Source organism: Camelus bactrianus, chromosome 5, assembly GCF_048773025.1.
Source record: "Camelus bactrianus isolate YW-2024 breed Bactrian camel chromosome 5, ASM4877302v1, whole genome shotgun sequence".
Lineage (NCBI taxonomy): Eukaryota > Metazoa > Chordata > Mammalia > Artiodactyla > Camelidae > Camelus > Camelus bactrianus.
The window spans coordinates 88464318-88481918 of NC_133543.1; the positions used below are offsets into that span (position 1 = coordinate 88464318).

Here is a 17601-nt window from a genome sequence, read left to right on the forward strand (position 1 = left end):
CCAAGTGTCAGACTAGAAGAGCCTCCAGGAGAAGGGTGCTGGTGAAGTTGGGAGGAGGTGGCAATAGGGTGGAAGCAGCTTTTCAGAATGGCTGTATTGGTGCTTGGTTCCCAGCCTGGTTCACCAGTCCAATGTGGGGATCTTTATCTTGTCCATCCTGTAGCCAACCCTCTCAGCGCCATAATCTCATGCTTCATTCTTGCCTTCTAAACTTGTATCTTTCCCCTTTCAACCTCCTCTCCTCTGAGTGTTCTTCATTTCTGTGTAGCCCCTTTCTTCCCCAAAGTGTGCTCCTTTGAAACTGATATGGAACAATATGTAGTGACTTGCGTAACTAGGGAAGGTTGAATAACAGTGCCGTCTTTTTCCTCTTCTCACCATGACTCTCCTGCTCTTCGCAACCCCCCGCCTCCGCTTTCCCCTAGTTGAGAAACTCCCCTGGGAGCAGAGGAAGCTGCTCCGGTGGAAGATGAGCACAGTGACCCCCAACATTGTCAAGCAGACCATTGGACGGTCCCACTTCAAGATCAGCAAGAGTGAGTCACTTGCCTTATTGCGAGCCTGTCTTCTGCCCCAACGGATGGGTTTTGGGCAGGATAAGAGCCCTAGATACTTCCTGCTATATGGGGACCCTGTCCTGAAGTTCCCAACTTCATAGGAGTACATAGTTCTGAAATCCCTCCAGGCCAGAGCCTAATCATCAGAATTGGAAGACAGAGGGCCATTGTTTTTCTCTTGACCCCAGGGCCTCCTGTAGGACAGCTCCATGGCAACTCTTAGAAAACTGGGGATGGGAGCTATGCCCAGGCCCAGAGGTATTCCTAGGGCCTCTGATCCTCTCTCTGTCCTGGGGACTGAGCTGCTAGTAGGCCTGATTTCCTGATGTACCTTCTGTAGGAAATGATGACTGGCTGGGCTGCTGGGGTCACCACATGAAGTCTTCTAGTTTCCGATCCATTCAGGAGCATCAGAAGGTAGGGACCCTTTCTGAGCCGCTCTTCCCCTGGACTTTGGACTGGGCAAGAGGAGGTTGGTAGTGGAAGTAGGGGACAAGGAAGATAACTGCGGAGAAGTCAAGAAGGCTTACAGAGGAGTGGGGGAAGTACAGGAGGAGAGTGCAGTGTGAGACCCCAGTAGATCATGCATGTCTAGTCATTAAGCTGCAGTGTCTTAGACTGTCACAGCCTCTAAAAGACCCTTTTTTCTCTAATGTGTCTTGAGATGGAGTGTCTGTTTTCAGTTTATTATGTTTCTCCTATAACCACAGCATATTGCCTATGTTCCTCCAAGCTTAGTATGTGTAAAGAGAACTCTGGTCTCCTCTTGGAATGAATAGTCCCTTATCCCCCCAGGTGCTTTCCTCTCTTTGTCCCATAGATATAGAAAAAGACTTAACAGCTTTTTCTATGCTCTTAAGGTGAATATTATGTCTGTCTTAATTACTGTTTTATGTTGTGAACTATTGGCTTCTAAAGAGCACTAAATTTTGTTTTGTTTGTGTTTTAATCATCTTTTGGTGAGTGCTCAGTAGCTGAATACTTAAGGACTTTTAGATGGTGATAATAAGATGGAACAAGAGCTTAGATTGTTGCTAAGGAAGTTCAAATGGTATAGTCTTACTGTCTTCCTTATGGTCTCATCTGGGCCCTCTTTCTCCCTGCTCCCACCCTTTGTCCCTTCTGTAGCTAAACCACTTCCCAGGTTCATTCCAGATTGGGCGAAAGGACCGACTGTGGCGGAACCTGTCCCGCATGCAGAGCCGCTTTGGCAAGAAGGAGTTCAGTTTCTTCCCCCAGTCCTTCATCCTGCCCCAGGATGCCAAGCTCCTGCGCAAAGCCTGGGAGAGCAGCAGCCGCCAAAAGTGGATTGTTAAACCAGTGAGTGGATCACAGTGAGTGGATCTCAGGCCAGGGCCTGAGAGTGGGAACAATGGGGTGTCAGGCCGGGTACAAATCTTCTCTCCTCTCCACTTGACTTCTAGCCAGCATCCGCTCGAGGCATTGGCATCCAGGTCATTCACAAGTGGAGTCAGCTCCCCAAGCGAAGGCCCCTTCTAGTACAGAGGTAAGCCTGTCTCCAGCTGAGATCCTGCTCCCCTTCTTCCCATCTTCTCAGCGTAGAAGTTCCCTTCTCATGATGCTTTGTCCTTTGTCCTCCCAGTCAAAGACCTTCCTCAGCCAACCCTTTTAAGGTCTTTATCCCCAGGGGACTGTTAGCTGGCTTTTGCCATGGCTCAATTACCCACTGAGCTGTAGCTTATCTTTCCTGTCCTTGAAGTTGGCATTTCCCCGTATAGGTATCTCCACAAACCCTACCTCATCAGCGGCAGCAAGTTTGATCTGCGAATCTATGTTTACGTCACCTCCTACGATCCTCTTCGGATTTACCTCTTTTCAGATGGACTCGTCCGCTTTGCCAGTTGCAAGTATGTGGTAGTGGTGAGGCCTCACCTTGACAGCTTTGGGTATTTGCTTTCCCTCCAGGGAGGGAAGCTGGAGGACACCAAACAAGAAAATAACCAATGTTTTGGTAGTTTTTGTTAGCAAAGAATGTGGAGTGCCTTTGGAAGAACCTAGTCTTCCTTTTCTCCTGTATGTCTCCTTTGCTTTTACATCAAGCACTTCATTTCTGACACTTCTGGTCACCAAATCTGTGGGGTTTTTTCCCCCACGTGAAGCAATTCTACACAACACCAGATGGGTATCCTACAATTTAACTCAATTCTGACACTACCTGGAGACAGTGTCAGATCCCACAGGTTAAGGGATCAGTTTCACAAGGCTGCCCCTCCCTCCACCACTTCAGGTGCCAGTCTGCTTCTGACCAGTTGGCTGTAAATCAGAGGTGCCCATGATTCCCTCCTTGGGGCCAAGGGTTGGGGGTATCAGTTTAATTAATTTGCTGGAGCAGCTTACAGAATGCAAAAAATCATGTAAAAAATTATTGATCATGAACTCCATTCTCAGCTCTTCTCCCTTAAGAGAATGGGGATTGGTAGGTGCTGAAAATTCCAAGCTTCTAATCATGGCTTGATTTTTCCAGTGACTGGCCCTCATCCAGGAGCCATCCAGAAGCCTACCCAGAGTCACCTGATTAGAATAAAAGACACTCCTATCACTCAGGAAATTATAAGGGTTTCAGGAGTTCCTGTGTCAGAAACTGGAGACAAGGACCAATATATATATTTCTTATTGTAAATCACAGTATTACATGGGGAATGGGAAATAAGGAGGTCCTCTACTTCACTGAATGGGAAGACTCTTCCTGCAGGACTGAGATGAGATCAGTTAGGAGATGAGCTTAGCTATGGTGTTCTAGAAACCTTTCAGCAGATATGCTTCTCAGGCCCTTGTGCATCTGAAGATCGGTCCACTTGTCTTTTACCTCCTCAGGACTTGGGAAAATGTTTGGGCCGTTATCCATCTATCTCACCATCTTACCTCTGCCTTTCTTCTCACTTTCAGGTATTCCCCTTCCATGAAGAGCCTCGGCAATAAGTTCATGCACCTGACCAACTACAGTGTCAATAAAAAGAATTCTGAGTACCAGGCCAATGAAGATGAAACGGCCTGCCAGGGCCACAAATGGTACCCAGACAGTGTCCCTGTCAAGTGGAGGCCTAGAGGATCACAGAGTTCTGGGGTTTGGGGAGGTGGGTGGGGGGAGTGGTAAGTGGAGGATTAATATAAGGCCCAAAGATTATATAAACGCTTGGCAATTCAGAATTGGTCTCTTTTCATCCAAACTCATCTCTAACTTAATTCAAACCATCAAAAGAAAATTTATAAGGAAAATACCTTTGGGCTACTTACTCCTTTTTCTTTTTCTTTTCTCTCTCTCTTTTTTTCTTTTCCATTGTGGTTTATTTCAGGATATTGAATGTATTTCCCTGTGCTATGCAGTAGGACCTTGTTGTTTATCTATTTTATATGTAGTAGTTTGTATTTGTTAATCCCAAACTCCTAATTTATTCCTCTCCCATCCCCTTTCCCCTTTGGTAACCATAAATTTGTTTTCTGTGTCTGTGAGTCTGCTTCTGTATTGTAAGTAAGTTCATTTGTATCATGTTTTAGATTCCACATATAAGTGATGTCATATGATGTTTGTCTTTCTCTGACTGACTTCCTTCACTTAGTATGATAATCTCTAGGTCCATCCATGTTGCAAATGGCATTATTTCATTCTTTTTTATGGCTGAGTGTTGTTTCATTATGTATATATCACATCATCTTTATCCATTCATCTGTTGGTGGACATTTAGGTTGCTTCCATGTCTTGGCTACTATGAATAGGGCTTTCTTTCTTTTCTTCATCACTCAGTCAGAGAATATAACCCCAGATACTCCCTCCCCTCCCTGCTTTACAGGGCGCTGAAAGCTTTATGGAGCTATCTGAGCCAGAAGGGAGTCAATAGTGATGCCATCTGGGAGAAGATAAAGGATGTTGTTGTCAAAACCATCATCTCGTGAGTCACACTGCCACCCTGGGTGTGGGGTCTGCCGCTGAACCCTCTTTTTCTGGGGCCTCCAAACTGCTGTGCTGCAGACTTTTGACCATGCTGTGTTTCTATTTTTGAGGACAGGGAATAGAAAGAAGTGGATAGATTTAAATTCTGCCCTTCTACTGAACTTCATCCCCAGAAGCTGGCTCCAGGTCACAGACATCTCTTGAGAGCTTCTTTTTCAGGGTTGCTTCTGTCCATCTCTGGGCTACTCCTTTGGCAGGGCAGCTCTAGGTAGGGCCTCTGAGAGGAGCTGAGCTGAATACTTTCACCTCCCTGTGACCAGGTCAGAACCCTACGTAACCAGCCTGCTGAAGATGTATGTGCGGCGGCCCTACAGCTGCCACGAGCTCTTTGGTTTTGACATCATGCTGGATGAGAACCTCAAGCCCTGGGTCCTAGAAGTGAACATCTCCCCAAGGTAGGTGGTATTCTCAGAGCACTCTCAGTAGAACCTGTTTTGTATTCTTATGATCCTGTTTCTGCTCCAGTCTTGCTGACTTGGGGAAGACCTTTCCTTCACTAGAATTTTTTTTTCTTCATGGTCTTGTTTGTTTACCCATTCCCTTATTCTTTGCCATTATCTCAAGGTTCCCTGAGGATGGAGAGAGACTGTTAAAAGTTGCTCTTTTGAACTTGATTCCTACTGCATACTTTTCCCCTCTCAAACCAAGGTCATGGGCAGGATCCACCCTGAGTGAGGTTATTCACTATTTGTGGGCCAAGAAGACCCCCATGATGGTGCTCATGAGTTTGGATGTAAATGGGGCTAGCAGTGAGTTGGACACGTGACTGGAAATAGGGTGCTTTTATTACTCTTTGCATCCTTTCCCTGAAGCCTCCACTCCAACTCCCCACTGGACATCAGCATCAAAGGCCAGATGATCCGTGACCTTCTGAACCTGGCAGGCTTTGTTCTGCCCAATGCAGAGGATGTCACTTTCAGCTCCAGCAGCTCCAGCAGCTCCACCACCAGGTCAGCCTCCTTGCTTGTCTGCGGCTCAGCTGTCAGCATGAGTGGCTCCGTTGTGACTCTGGGAAGGGATGGTGTCTGGGAGTTCCCTCCTGCTTGGTCTCCCTTGCTGCTCAGTCTGCCCCTGCAGTATACCCACTGACCACTGCCAATTCAGTGCTCTTTAAAGCATGTTTGGTTGATTACTTCCCTACTCAGGAGTCCCCTTAGGGCCTGGGGAATCAGCTTTAGATTTCTCAAGCAGACATTTGAGGCCCAGGCATTCCTTTCTTTACTCCTCTTCCCAGCTCCTGTGCTCTGACAAATTGAATCACTCATAGAATCTCAAGGTTGGAAGGATCCTTAAGGATCCATTAATCCAGTCTCCTCCCTGAAGGTTCGCTGCCTCTTATTGTTCCCCTATAGTGTCCCCTCCTCTGCTCATGAGGTTTCTTCCTTCTGAAATTCCACTTCAGCCAGGCCTCCCTGTTGTGACTTCACCCATCCTCCAAGACTACCTGAAGGCAGCATCTTCATGAAACCAGCTCAATGTGGTCGCTCTCCTCTACATCCGCATAGCACTCAGAACTGCTCTTGAGGAAAGGGAGCTAATATTTAGTCAGTACTTGCTATGTTTAAGGAAAAACCTATAGCTTATCCCCATAGCAGCCCCATAAAGTTGGTATTAGCATCCTCGGTTTACAGATGAGGAAATGGAAAATCAGTGGGATTAAGTAATTTATCCAAGGTCATTTAGCTACAAAGTTGTAGAGTTGGACTTCAAATCCTAATTTGTTGGTAACAAAACTTGCTTTCCCCACCATACCTTATGGACTTATATTTGGCTCTGTGCTATAGCTGTCATTTGACACTTGCCATTCTGTGAGCTCCTGGGAGGCAATCTTTTTTTCTCTCTCAGTAGTAATTATAGTAATGTGGATGACAAAACTGAGGTGCAGGGAGGTTAGGTAATTTGTCCAGAATCGGGTAGCCAGTAGGGCCAAGCTGGATATTTAGTAAGTGTTCACTAAATTAAACTGAACTGAAGTATACAGCAATTATTCCATGGTCCTCTTTTTTTTTTTTTTTTTCACCATTTAAATGCAATTTAAAGAGTGTGCTTTGTACTCTTAGTTCTTCCACGGTACTTGAGTCTCAGATAGACTACTTGAGTGGAGTGCATTGCACTCAGATCTACTCGAGTAACAATCATCTGTCCATCCTTCTTTGTCTTCTTTTGAGAAAGCTGTCTTCCTGGGCTGGACCCTTTCTCCACATGTCCTCAGGATGTGAAGCTGCTGACCTTGCCCTTTGCCCCCTTTCCACCCCCTGCCTTAGCCTGCCCAGCTCCCTCAGGGACAGATGTCAAATGGCCCCCGAGTACTTCACTGCACAGAAGATGAAGAAAGCCTATTACCTAACCCAGAAAATTCCTGATCAGGTAGGAGACTGCCTTCACCCCAGTAGCAGCAGAAATATTCCCTGGTCAAACCTGGGCGACCCGAAGGCAAGCAGCTTTTTTTCCCTCTGGGGCAGGGCTTCCTATGATCCCCCGATGTGCAAGGATTTGTTGGCATGTATGTCACTCCAAGAGAAAGTTGATGGCCTTTATTATGCGTTCAGCAACCACTGCTCTTACCTAAATGCTGTACCAGCTTACCCTTCTTGTCAGAGCCATAGACCCTTTGGGTTTCTTTCCCTGAGGGGCACTGAGCCCTTGGAAGGCTTGATTTTCTCAGAGCAGATGAGGGAGCCAGATGGAAGAGGGGGAGACACAAGGCTATGGCCAAATCTGAGTTGCTGGATTCTGATCTTGACTTCATCCAACAAATCACTGAGTCTCTGTGCCCCCATGGCTCTTCTCACCCTGACCAAGAGTCTCTTAATTTCCCAGCTAAGCTCAGTAGGCTTGGGAATGGATGAGGCCCAGAGCTAGCCCATCAGGCTGCCTTGGTGGTCCTTTGAGAGTGAGTCATGGAGCCTTAGGACCCCAGAGCTGTACTCCTGGTCCCCCAGCTTCTTGACTCTCTGCCTCTGGCTTACACTCTCTGCCACCCTTTTCCTCCCTGTTCCTTGGGCCATAGGACTTCTATGCATCTGTGCTGGATGTCCTAACACCAGATGATGTTCGGGTTCTGGTCGAGATGGAGGATGAGTTTTCTCGCCGTGGACAATTTGAACGAATTTTTCCTTCTCGAATCTCTTCTCGCTATCTCCGCTTTTTTGAGCAGCCACGATATTTCAACATTCTCACCACTCAATGGGAACAGAAGTACCATGGCAACAAGCTCAAAGGTGATGTGTCCCCGCTGCCCACATGAAGCCATGTTTAATGAGAGATTAAATCCCAATAGACCAAGAAATGGGCCTCTCTGGCAAGAAAAATAGACCAGTTGATTCCACTCTCTTAAGTCCCACCCTTGTTAATCTTGTCCTAGGAGTAGATCTGCTTCGGAGTTGGTGCTACAAAGGGTTCCACACAGGAGCCATCTCTGAATCTGCTCCAGTGGTGAGTGATGCTATTGGGGTGCAAGGGGACAGCTCCACCTCAGGCTTTTCCCTCTTCCACCTTAAGAATGCAGTGGAAGTTGGGTGTAGGTCCAGACCCTCTCACTTCTTCCCAAAGTCCTGCAGGCCTGTGTGTTTCATGACCCTTCCCTTTCAAGGAATAATTGCCTCCAGGATTCCCTAGATGCCTTTCTTTCAAGGATCAAAAGTACTTCGTAGACCCCTACAGTTGATAATGATCAATTATAGAAACTACATATGCATGCTGACCCAGACTGAGGGCATGCACTCTAAATAAAAATAGAAGCGGTGTGAGGTAGTAAAAACAAAAAAGAAAGAAAGAAAGAAAGAAAGAAAGAAAGAAAGAAAGAAAGAAAGAAAGAGAGAAAGAGAGAAAGAGAGAAAGAAAAGAAAAGAAAAGAAAGAAAGAAAGAAAGAAAAGAAGTACTTTATAGCCTCAACTTCTTGTCTGGATCATGAGAGAACCAAGATTTTTCCCCATATAGGCCCATGCCTGCAGGGTAGGGAAGCGATGAGCCCTTTGTTCCTGCAGGGGTAGAGCTGGGAAAGTGTCTTAAGACCCAAACACTCTCCCCTGACCTCTGCCTAGCCCTTTTGGCCTCATTATTTCCTTTGCTTTTAGTGGTCTCTCCCAACATCAATTCTGACTGTCCCAAAGGGCAATGTGACACTCAGTGCTTTCTCCAAATCAGAGACTGGCAAGCTGGGGTGAGTGCTGCCCGGGAAAGGGAAGGGTGTTGGGTGTGAGTTCAGGGAGTTTTCTTCCTTCCTCTCTTCCCAGACTATGATGAGATCAGCATTCTTCAGTTAGGGGTTGGTGGGAATATCAGATTATGGAGCCACGGTATCCTCTTCCTGGTGCCCAGTGAAGCTGAGCTGGAGCACAAAATCATCCACAGAAGCAGGCACTTTCAGTTGTACTGACATGAATGTTGTAAATGCCTGGTCTAGACTCTGAAGGTAGCAGATTGTGGGTTAAAGTCTCAGCTATGCAGTCTCAGTCCTTTCTCTCCCAACCTGTTCCCTTCAGAAAACATGGCTCCTCCGAGGGAAACATACCACTCTCTGAAGATGGGACCATGCCCAAGCCCAAGAAGATCCAAGCTGGCGTTTCCCTTTTCTCCAGGAAACCCAATTCCTCAAAGAACAGTGAGGACACCGGCAAAGAGCCTGGCCTTTCCACCCAGATGTTACCTGTGATCAAGTACTCTGGGCAGACTTCGAGACTCTCTGCTTCCCCCACCTCCCAGTCAACTGGTGACTCCCTCCTGGCTGCTGTGAGCCCATGACTGGCCTCTCTCCCCTAACCTGCCCAGGCGCACCAGCATTAGCTACCTCATGGGAACCGGCCAGCCGGCCAGCCTGAGCCCCCACCCCCTCCACCTTGCCCCTCCTCAGAGTATCTTTTGAAGTGGTTGAATTGTAGAAATGGGTATCTGGTGGGCTGGAGGGGTGGTGGGGACGGGGAGAAGGTGAGGAAGGTTCACTGGCTGACACCTCATATCTCAGCAGAGAAGCCAATGATGGCCACTCAGCCTTATAAAGCAGGGTTTGGTTTCTACCTTCAGAGAGCCATGTGTGGTTTGTTTTAGGCCTTGGTGCAGTGATTGAGTTACAGCTCAAGAGGAGAAAACATATTGAACATATTTGGGCCTGAAGTCCCTTGCTCTGTAATGACTCTGAAAGTCATTATTTCCTAAGGTTTCCTCGTCCCTCCTCCCCAACCCCCTGTCCTGAGGAGCCACTTTCAGGAACCTTCAGACCTCCTCAGTAGATAGGCAGCGGCCATGGCATGCTGAACCGATCTCCTGTCATCCTAGTCTTGGGGGCATCACCACCTCCAGATCATTTGTGCTTCATATACTCACCCAGCCAATAGCGCTAGATCTTCCTACTCTGACCTTACATCACTCCTTGTTCAACCTTCTGGACTGCTCTCTCATGGATGTTACCTCTTCAGCTCTTGGCTTTCTGTGAGATGAGAGTTTCTGTGAACTTTGTGAATTTCCCATGGCCTTAGTAAAGGAGCCCAGATAATCCCAATTGCTGTTGCCTTTGTCCATATTTCAGAGGGTGCAATCCAAGAGGAGGGTAGAAGGAGCTGTGGTTTGCCCTGATTTCCCGATTTCCCAGGTTGCTAGGGCAGACTAGTGGCCTGGCAGGTGGGTTTTAGGGGTAGTCACTGCTGTGGAATGGGCTTCCAGTCAGGCTCTGGACTAAACTCTTGTGCTCTGAACTGGATCTGCCTCTGTCCCCAAGATTCAGTAAACAGTGAGTTTTCAATTAATGCTGACCCCCACTGCGTGAACTGTACGTACGGAGATCTCACAGGACACGCACAGCTTAACCAGAACCTCTACTTCTCTCGTGGGCTAGAGTGGAGCCCCGGGGGAAGCCAAGGTGAGAGAGTTTAGATCAGAAAGGTTGTTTTCTCTTGGGATATGATCCTTCTTAACTGGACACTTCCTGGTTGTCCCTCGCCCCCCTCCCCAGACCTACAGTCCCTTTACTTCATTTTTCTAGCAGTGGGGCCCAACACAAGCCAACTGGTCCCCTAATTCTGACACTCAAATTTTCTCTTTTGCGTATCAGGCAGGAAGCTCTGCTCATGGTCTCATCCTGGGGTTTCTCTGCCTTCATTTTTGAGCTTTGCAGAGATGGAAATTACGTTGCTTCATGGCTCCAGGATTTCTGTGGTGAGTTGGGATGGAGCTCTGGAAAAATCACTGAGAGGCCTGACTGGGTTCAAGGCCGCACAGTTAATGTATGAAGGTCATGTTGACAGTTGTGAAGAAAGCTTGATGGCACAAAGTCCAGGGACATTGCTGCTCAGTGGTAAGAACTTCAAAGTCAGGCCCGCAAGAGAGGTCCTGGACAGTCCTGTTAAAGCTCTTCTGATAGAGTTGAAGCCAGCTCCCTCTTGCCCTATGTGGGTGCAATATTTTAGTGCAAATATTAAAACAAACTTTGTGACAAGGTAATAAGCAGCCTTCCTAAGAAAACTAGCCACCTGCTTAAGCAGTTTTGTTGTGGCTGATCCTCTGGTGCCAGGGGTTAGGTGTGGAGGCCTGACTGAGCTGTGCTACCCCCTGGCAACCAGCTTCAATTCTTTGCCTTCTGAGAATCCCCAGATGGTACAAACAATCCATTTCCATTCCCATAACTGCAGAGGGACCAGCATTGTAGCACGATGGGAAGCAGGGCAGTGGGCAGCAAGGAAGGGCTTCTGAAATTAAATGAGTGATGAAAATAGAATATTCTTAGTAGATTAAAACATGTTTGCACATACTTATAATTTAAAATTTTCATCACCTTTGAGTATCTAATAGGTGTGAGTGTGTTGCTGGGTAGGAGAAAGGAATGAGGTGTGTGTATCATACTTCCCTTTCAACCTTGAAAGAAAGTTAAATCTTGCTTATTCAGCATCCAGCATAATACACTTAGCAATGAATACCTGCAATGTAAGGTATTTGGCTAAATAAGGAATTTGGGGGAAGCAATGAGATTTGGGGGAAAGTTTAAATTTGAGGGTATAGTAGAGTAAATGTTTGCCAGAACATGTCAGTTTTTACCTAACTTGGTAATATACCCAGTCCCTGTTTGGAGAAAGGGGAGTGAGTGCTCCTGAGTCAAGGAATGAAGTATACAGGGTATTTCTGAGACAGTGGAGTAAGGATTTGGGATATTGGGGCAAGGACAGTGGTCATTGTTTATTCACTTCAAATTCACTCAAGGTTGATCAGAAACTAAGGAGCTTAGAATGAATACTTAATCAAGAGGTGGCATGGCGATAGGAAAAGAACATAGACCTTGGAGTCTGACCTTGGGTACAGACCTCAATTCTGCTGTGTAGACTTGGGCATGTCATCTAAGTTTTTAAATAATGAGAACTTAATACCTACATTGCAAGGTTGTGAAAATTAAGCAAAACATAGTAAAAGCACCTAGAACGTAGAGAGGACTTAATACACGGTTTTTCCTTTCTCCATTTTCTATCCAAGTCCAGTTCTTTGAGTAGGGAAAGGCAGGCAAGAAGTGTAAAACCCTTTCCACGAGGGAATGAAGCAGCTGTAGAAACATTACAGAAGTGAAGAAGGCCAGAACAGGGCCTTCACCCCTACCTTCACCCCAGTGCACACAGAAACCCTATCACCATTATTCAGTCTACTGTTTCACTCTTTGTGGAGGATTTATTTCTTTGGTTAAATATTTCACAGACAGAAAGCAAAGTAAAAGTATGCGAATTGGGGTTCTTCAGTCCTATTCTGCAAGAAGTTTTGATAAGAAAGGGAGAGCAGGGGAGTACCAGGTGCATGGGGGCTGGAGATGAGGAGCAGGTACAGAAAAGAGAGACCTTGAACTGGAGCCAAAGAGGCACCAACGAAACAGCTGTGCCAATGGACACTTGTTACAGGTATGTTCTTATGACTTTAGGCTATTTAGTTGAGGGTGATTGTCCCTCCTGTCACCCTAGCGAACTTGGCCTTTTAAATCCCCCTTTGGCAGTATGCACCCTCGTTAATGTCAGGCTCCTTTGACTTGACTGTTGATCAGCCTTGGAGCATTGAGAGCTGAAGCAGCCTCATGTTGTTCTTGGCAGATTTCTCAGAGGTAGAATATACATGAAGGATCAATAGCAGGGTCAGCGTTTACCAAAACCCATTTGTGCCTTAATTTTTATAATGGACTGAGTAAGACACATGGAATGCTAAGGACTGTCATGGAGAAATCTAACACAGTTTTGAAAAAATAATGTCTAAGTTTCAACTAGTAAAGTGGGGAGACCAAAGCCTACTTCGTAGGGTGGTTACGAGGGTTCAGTGAGGGGTGGGGGAGGGGGGTGTCCATAAAGCACCTAGCAAAGTGCCTGATACATATATAGTGCAGATTTTACATAGATTCTAAAACAGAAAAAACCCAAAACAGTAACATCACCAAAAACATTTTCATAAAGTAACAATAACATGCTATGTAACAGCATGTTACTATTACAGGGGTATTATGAGACTATTACAATAGCATGTTGCTGTTACAAAACAGTGATAAAATACACTTTGATTCTGAACATGGAACAGCAAACTAGGTAATTTAGTCAAGATAATTAGAAAGATTGGAGCCCTTAACATTAGTTGTCAGAGAAGTGCAATTAAAACTATAATTATGCAGGCTGAGGAGCCAATGGGGTAAAGCTACCATCTGTGGGGTTATGACTGAACCTCTAAATAAGAATCCCACAAAGGCAGAACCATAAGGGCAAGTGTGGCTAAGCCTCCTTTGGCTGACCCCACAGTTCCTGCTAGATTCAGGCAGCCCTCCCTCCGCCATGAGGCCTGAGCAGAGAGCCTCTAGTCCAGATGGAGGAGGCTGCTCCCTCGCATGTCACATTCCTGGGGAACCTGGTGCTAAACCATTCGTAGACAATCTGCTTCTGGGTCAAGTTTGCTGTGTCATGGAACAGCTCCCTCACAGATCTATCAGAAGTCAGCCCTCAACATAAAGAGTTTGGGAAAAAATTAAAAGGCTAAATTAAAAAAAAAAACAAACCCAAAAAACAAAAGGAAAAGGAAAACTACGAGGAGACACCACTTACACAGTAGACTAGTTCAAATAACTGAAAATATCAAGTGTCTGAGAATGTGGCATACATACATTGCTGGTGGGAATGCAAAGTGGTACATTGGAAAACAGCTTGGTAGTTTCTTACAAAGTGAAACACACTCAGCATATGACCCAGCAATTCACTTCTGCTTGCAAATGTTCACAGCAGCTTTATTTGTAATAGCAAAAACTTGGAAACAACCCCAGTATTCAGCAACTGGTGAATGAATAAACCAATTGTGATACGTCTGTTCAATACTACTTAGATATAAAAAAAGAATGAACTGACACAGGCAACAACATGGATGAATCTCAAAAGCATTATGCTAAGTGAAAGAAGCCAGAAACAAAAGACTACATACTTTATGATTCCATTTATATAACATTCTAGGAAAGGCAAACTAGTGACAGAAAGCATGTTAGTGGTGGCCAGGGACTATAGATGATGGAGGGGAGTGGCTGTTGAGGGGCACATTGGAAATATTCTATATCTTGATTGTGATGGTGGTTATATGATTGTACATTTGTTGAAACTCTGAATTATACACTTGAGATGGATGAATTTTATTGGAAGTAAAGCTGGCTTTAAAAAGGCCAACAAGATAGCATTTCATGATGCATATGCAAGTTAAAACCACAATGAAATAACTCTAGAATAGTTAACATTTAAAAGGCAGCCAAGACCAAATGTTGGAGAGGATGTACAACAATTGGGGCTTTCATATATAATTGTTGTGAGTGTAAAATGGTACAATCACTGTGGAAGTTTCTTATAAGTTAACACATATTTACCTGTGATTCAGCAATTCCACTTCTAGATATTCTCTCCTGGGCTTGATCAAATCATATGTCCCGCCAATTGTGTATTGTAGCTTTTTAATAATAACAAAAAATTGGAAACAACTCAAATGTTCTGAACAGAAAATCAGATGAACTATGGTTTGGAATGCTAGGCAATAAAAAGAAGCAGACCCACTGATTTATGTGACATGAATGAATCTCAAAAATGTGTTGAGTGTAAGAGGGCAGACACAAAAGAATATATATTGTATAGTTCTATTTATGTGGAATTCAAGAACAGAGGACACTACCCTATGGGGATTAAAGTCAGAACAATGGTTCCCTGTGGGAGTTAATGGTATAGTAAGAAAAGGGGCACAAGGGAACTTTCTTGAGTTATGGTAATGCTCTATTCTTGATTGGGATGTTGTAGATAATACACTAGTTAAAACTCATCAAATTGTTCCCTTAATACCTATGCATTAAAGATAGCAATTGTTTAAAATAGAGGTGAAATTGAGGTAACATAAAATTAGCCATTTTAAAGTGACAACTGAGTGGTATTTAGTATATTCACAGTGTTGTGCAACCACCACCTCTATCTAGTTTCAAAACATTTTCATTAACCTAAAAGGATACCAGGGCCCTACTTTCCTACCCCCAGCCCCTGCTTTTGTTTTTCTGTTTCTATGGATTTACCTATTGTGGATATTTCATATCAGTGGAATCATACAGTATGTGATCTCTTGGTGTCTGACTTCTTTCACTTAGCATGTTTTCAAGGTTCATCCACTTTGCAGTATTTATCAGCACTTTATTCCTTTTTATGGCTGAATAATATTACGTTGTATGTATTTACCACAGTTTATCCATTGATCCACTGATGAGTATTTGGGCTATTTCTGTGTTTTGGCTATTGTGAATAGTGCTGTTGTGAACATGATTTTGAGTATGTGTTCATGTTGTATATATGTTTTTGAGTACCTGTTTTCAGTTCTTTTGGATATTCTATTAATTTGCTAGGGCTGTTGTAACAAAGCATCACAATTGGATGGCTTAGAGCAATAGAAATTTATTGTCTCAGTTCTGGAGATTAGAAACCTGAGATCAAGGTGTCAGCAGGGTTTGTTCCTTCTGAGGACTATGAGGGCGAATCTGTTCCATGCCTCTCTCCTAGTTTCTGGTGGTTTGCTGGCAATCTTTGGTATTTCTTGGCTTGTAGACTCATCACCCTGATTTCTGCCCTCATATTCGCACGGCATGTTCCCATGTCCATATCTGTGTCCAAATTTCCCCTTTTCGTGAGAATTCCAGTCATACTGGAATAGGGGCCCACCCTACTCCAGTATGACCTCATCTTAACTAATTACATCTCTGCGCTCTTCCCTAAAAAGGTCACAGTATGATCAGTACTTCAACATAGTATTTGGGGGCACACAATTCAACCCATCGCAAGCATATACCTAGGAGTGGAGTTCCTAGGTCAGATCAGCTACTGATAATGCTATGTTAATGATGTTATCAGTCTGAGTTTGCAGCTCTCTGGAATAATTATGATAGCCATTGAAGTATATGGTATATTTAGTGTTTGTAGTTCCCTGATGCCTAAATCTGGGAGATTATTTTTCCCCAAAGGTAGCTGCAACACACATGCAATTCTACAACTGACCGTGCCACTCTTTCATCAGGAAGTGGAGTCTAATTTCCTTCGCCTTGAATCTGGGGGAGCACACGACAGCTCTGACTGAAAGAGTGTAGCATCACTTTTGAAGCTGGGTCATAAAAGATCATGCAGCTTCTGCCTTATTCTTTGGAACCTTCATGCTTGCAGCCCTGAGCTGCCACATGGTAAATCCTACCCTGCGGCTGCCATGCTATGAGGAAGCCAAGCCACAAGGAAAGGCCATGTGAGGACACTCTGGGCAACAATCCTTGTCTCTGAGTCATCAGGCACTTCCAGATTCTTCCAACCCATGGCCTTTGTGTCTTCCAAGCTGAGGTCTCAGACATAGAACAAAAACAAGTCATTCCCACTGTGCCCACTCCAAATTCCTGATCCCCAGCCTCCATACCCATAATAAAATGATTGTTGTTTTAAGTTGCTACATATTTGGGCAGTTTGTCATGCAGCAATAGCAAAAGTCTAACATAAATTTTTGGTTTTACTGTATAGTACTAGAATGTTAGAACACTTTAGCTCCATTTACCCCTTCCTGTCTTTTGCATTATTATTGTGATATTGTGATTTATAAGAAATACACATTTGGTCATTCAGATGACCAAAATAATTTCTCATATACATTTGGTCTTCATCCATGGTTCTGGACTCACAGGTCCCAAGCCTCTTGGAATGTCCTGAGTGATAAGAGCAATAGGAGAATCTTTTGTTATAGTATTTGGTCTCTTGTCCACAGTTCCTGAAAATGCTTTAGAGCCATAAAGGTGAAATGCTTGTCTTGCTAGTCATAACAAGCTCCTTTCCACCACAACTATTTATGTTAGTTAGGTGGCTTTTGGAAAGCACCTAAGGATGAGGGCTGGTTGAAAGGGGAACAAATCATGCGTAGAGGTTGGAACTTTCAGTTCCACCACCTGATTTCCAAGGAGGGGCTGGATGTTGAATCAATCACTGATGGCCAATGATTTAGTCAACCATGCCTATGTAATGAAGCCTCCATAAAAACCCAAAAGGAGGGCTTTCAGAGAGTTTCCAGGTTGGGGACCAGAATGCTTCCATGTGCCACCATGCCAGGGCCAAAGTCCATGGATATAGAAACTCCTTTGTTCCAGACTTTGTTCCAGCTGGCCCCTTCATCTGTTGATTTGTATCCTTTAATATCCTTTCTAATAAACCAGTAATCTAATGAGCAAATGGGTTTTCTGAGTCTGTGAATCACTAACAAATTAATTAAACCTCAAAAGAGGGTCATGGGAACCTCTGATTTATAGCCAGTTGGTCAGAAGTACAAATAACTTGGATTTGTGACTGGCATCTGAAGTCCAAGGAGGGGGTCATTGAGAACCTCCAATCTAACTGGTTGGTCAGAAGCACAGATAACAACCTGGGCTTGTGGTTAGCATCTGGAGTGGGACTGAGCCCCTAACCTGTGGACTCTGATATTCTCTCCAAGTGGATAGATAGAATTGAGTTGGAGGACACACAGCTAGTGTGGGAACATTGCTTGTTGAAACACCCACTGCCCCACCCCCTACTATTGGAATTGCGTGAGCAGAACCTCTT

At 44.8% G+C, this 17601-nt stretch overlaps 1 protein-coding gene across 3 annotated transcripts in view; it reads left to right on the top strand.

Moving 5' to 3' along the window:
• The window catches only part of TTLL4 (tubulin tyrosine ligase like 4), a 33784-nt gene extending 16552 nt beyond the window's left edge, over nucleotides 1–17232 (top strand). For 2 of the 3 annotated variants that reach the window (XM_010948783.3, XM_045512060.2), the window contains exons 6-19: nucleotides 426–536; nucleotides 898–974; nucleotides 1686–1877; nucleotides 1982–2064; nucleotides 2297–2425; nucleotides 3465–3587; nucleotides 4367–4465; nucleotides 4788–4922; nucleotides 5340–5477; nucleotides 6792–6894; nucleotides 7538–7748; nucleotides 7892–7962; nucleotides 8605–8690; nucleotides 9013–17232. In XM_010948783.3, coding sequence (XP_010947085.1) covers nucleotides 426–536; nucleotides 898–974; nucleotides 1686–1877; nucleotides 1982–2064; nucleotides 2297–2425; nucleotides 3465–3587; nucleotides 4367–4465; nucleotides 4788–4922; nucleotides 5340–5477; nucleotides 6792–6894; nucleotides 7538–7748; nucleotides 7892–7962; nucleotides 8605–8690; nucleotides 9013–9271 — 1817 coding nt within the window. In that variant the 3' untranslated portion in view covers nucleotides 9272–17232. Of the gene's footprint in view, nucleotides 1–425; nucleotides 537–897; nucleotides 975–1685; nucleotides 1878–1981; nucleotides 2065–2296; nucleotides 2426–3464; nucleotides 3588–4366; nucleotides 4466–4787; nucleotides 4923–5339; nucleotides 5478–6699; nucleotides 6895–7537; nucleotides 7749–7891; nucleotides 7963–8604; nucleotides 8691–9012 lie in introns of those variants that run through there. The other variant, XM_074364302.1, reaches the window with a different exon arrangement.
• The last annotated feature ends 369 nt before the right edge of the window (nucleotides 17233–17601 follow it).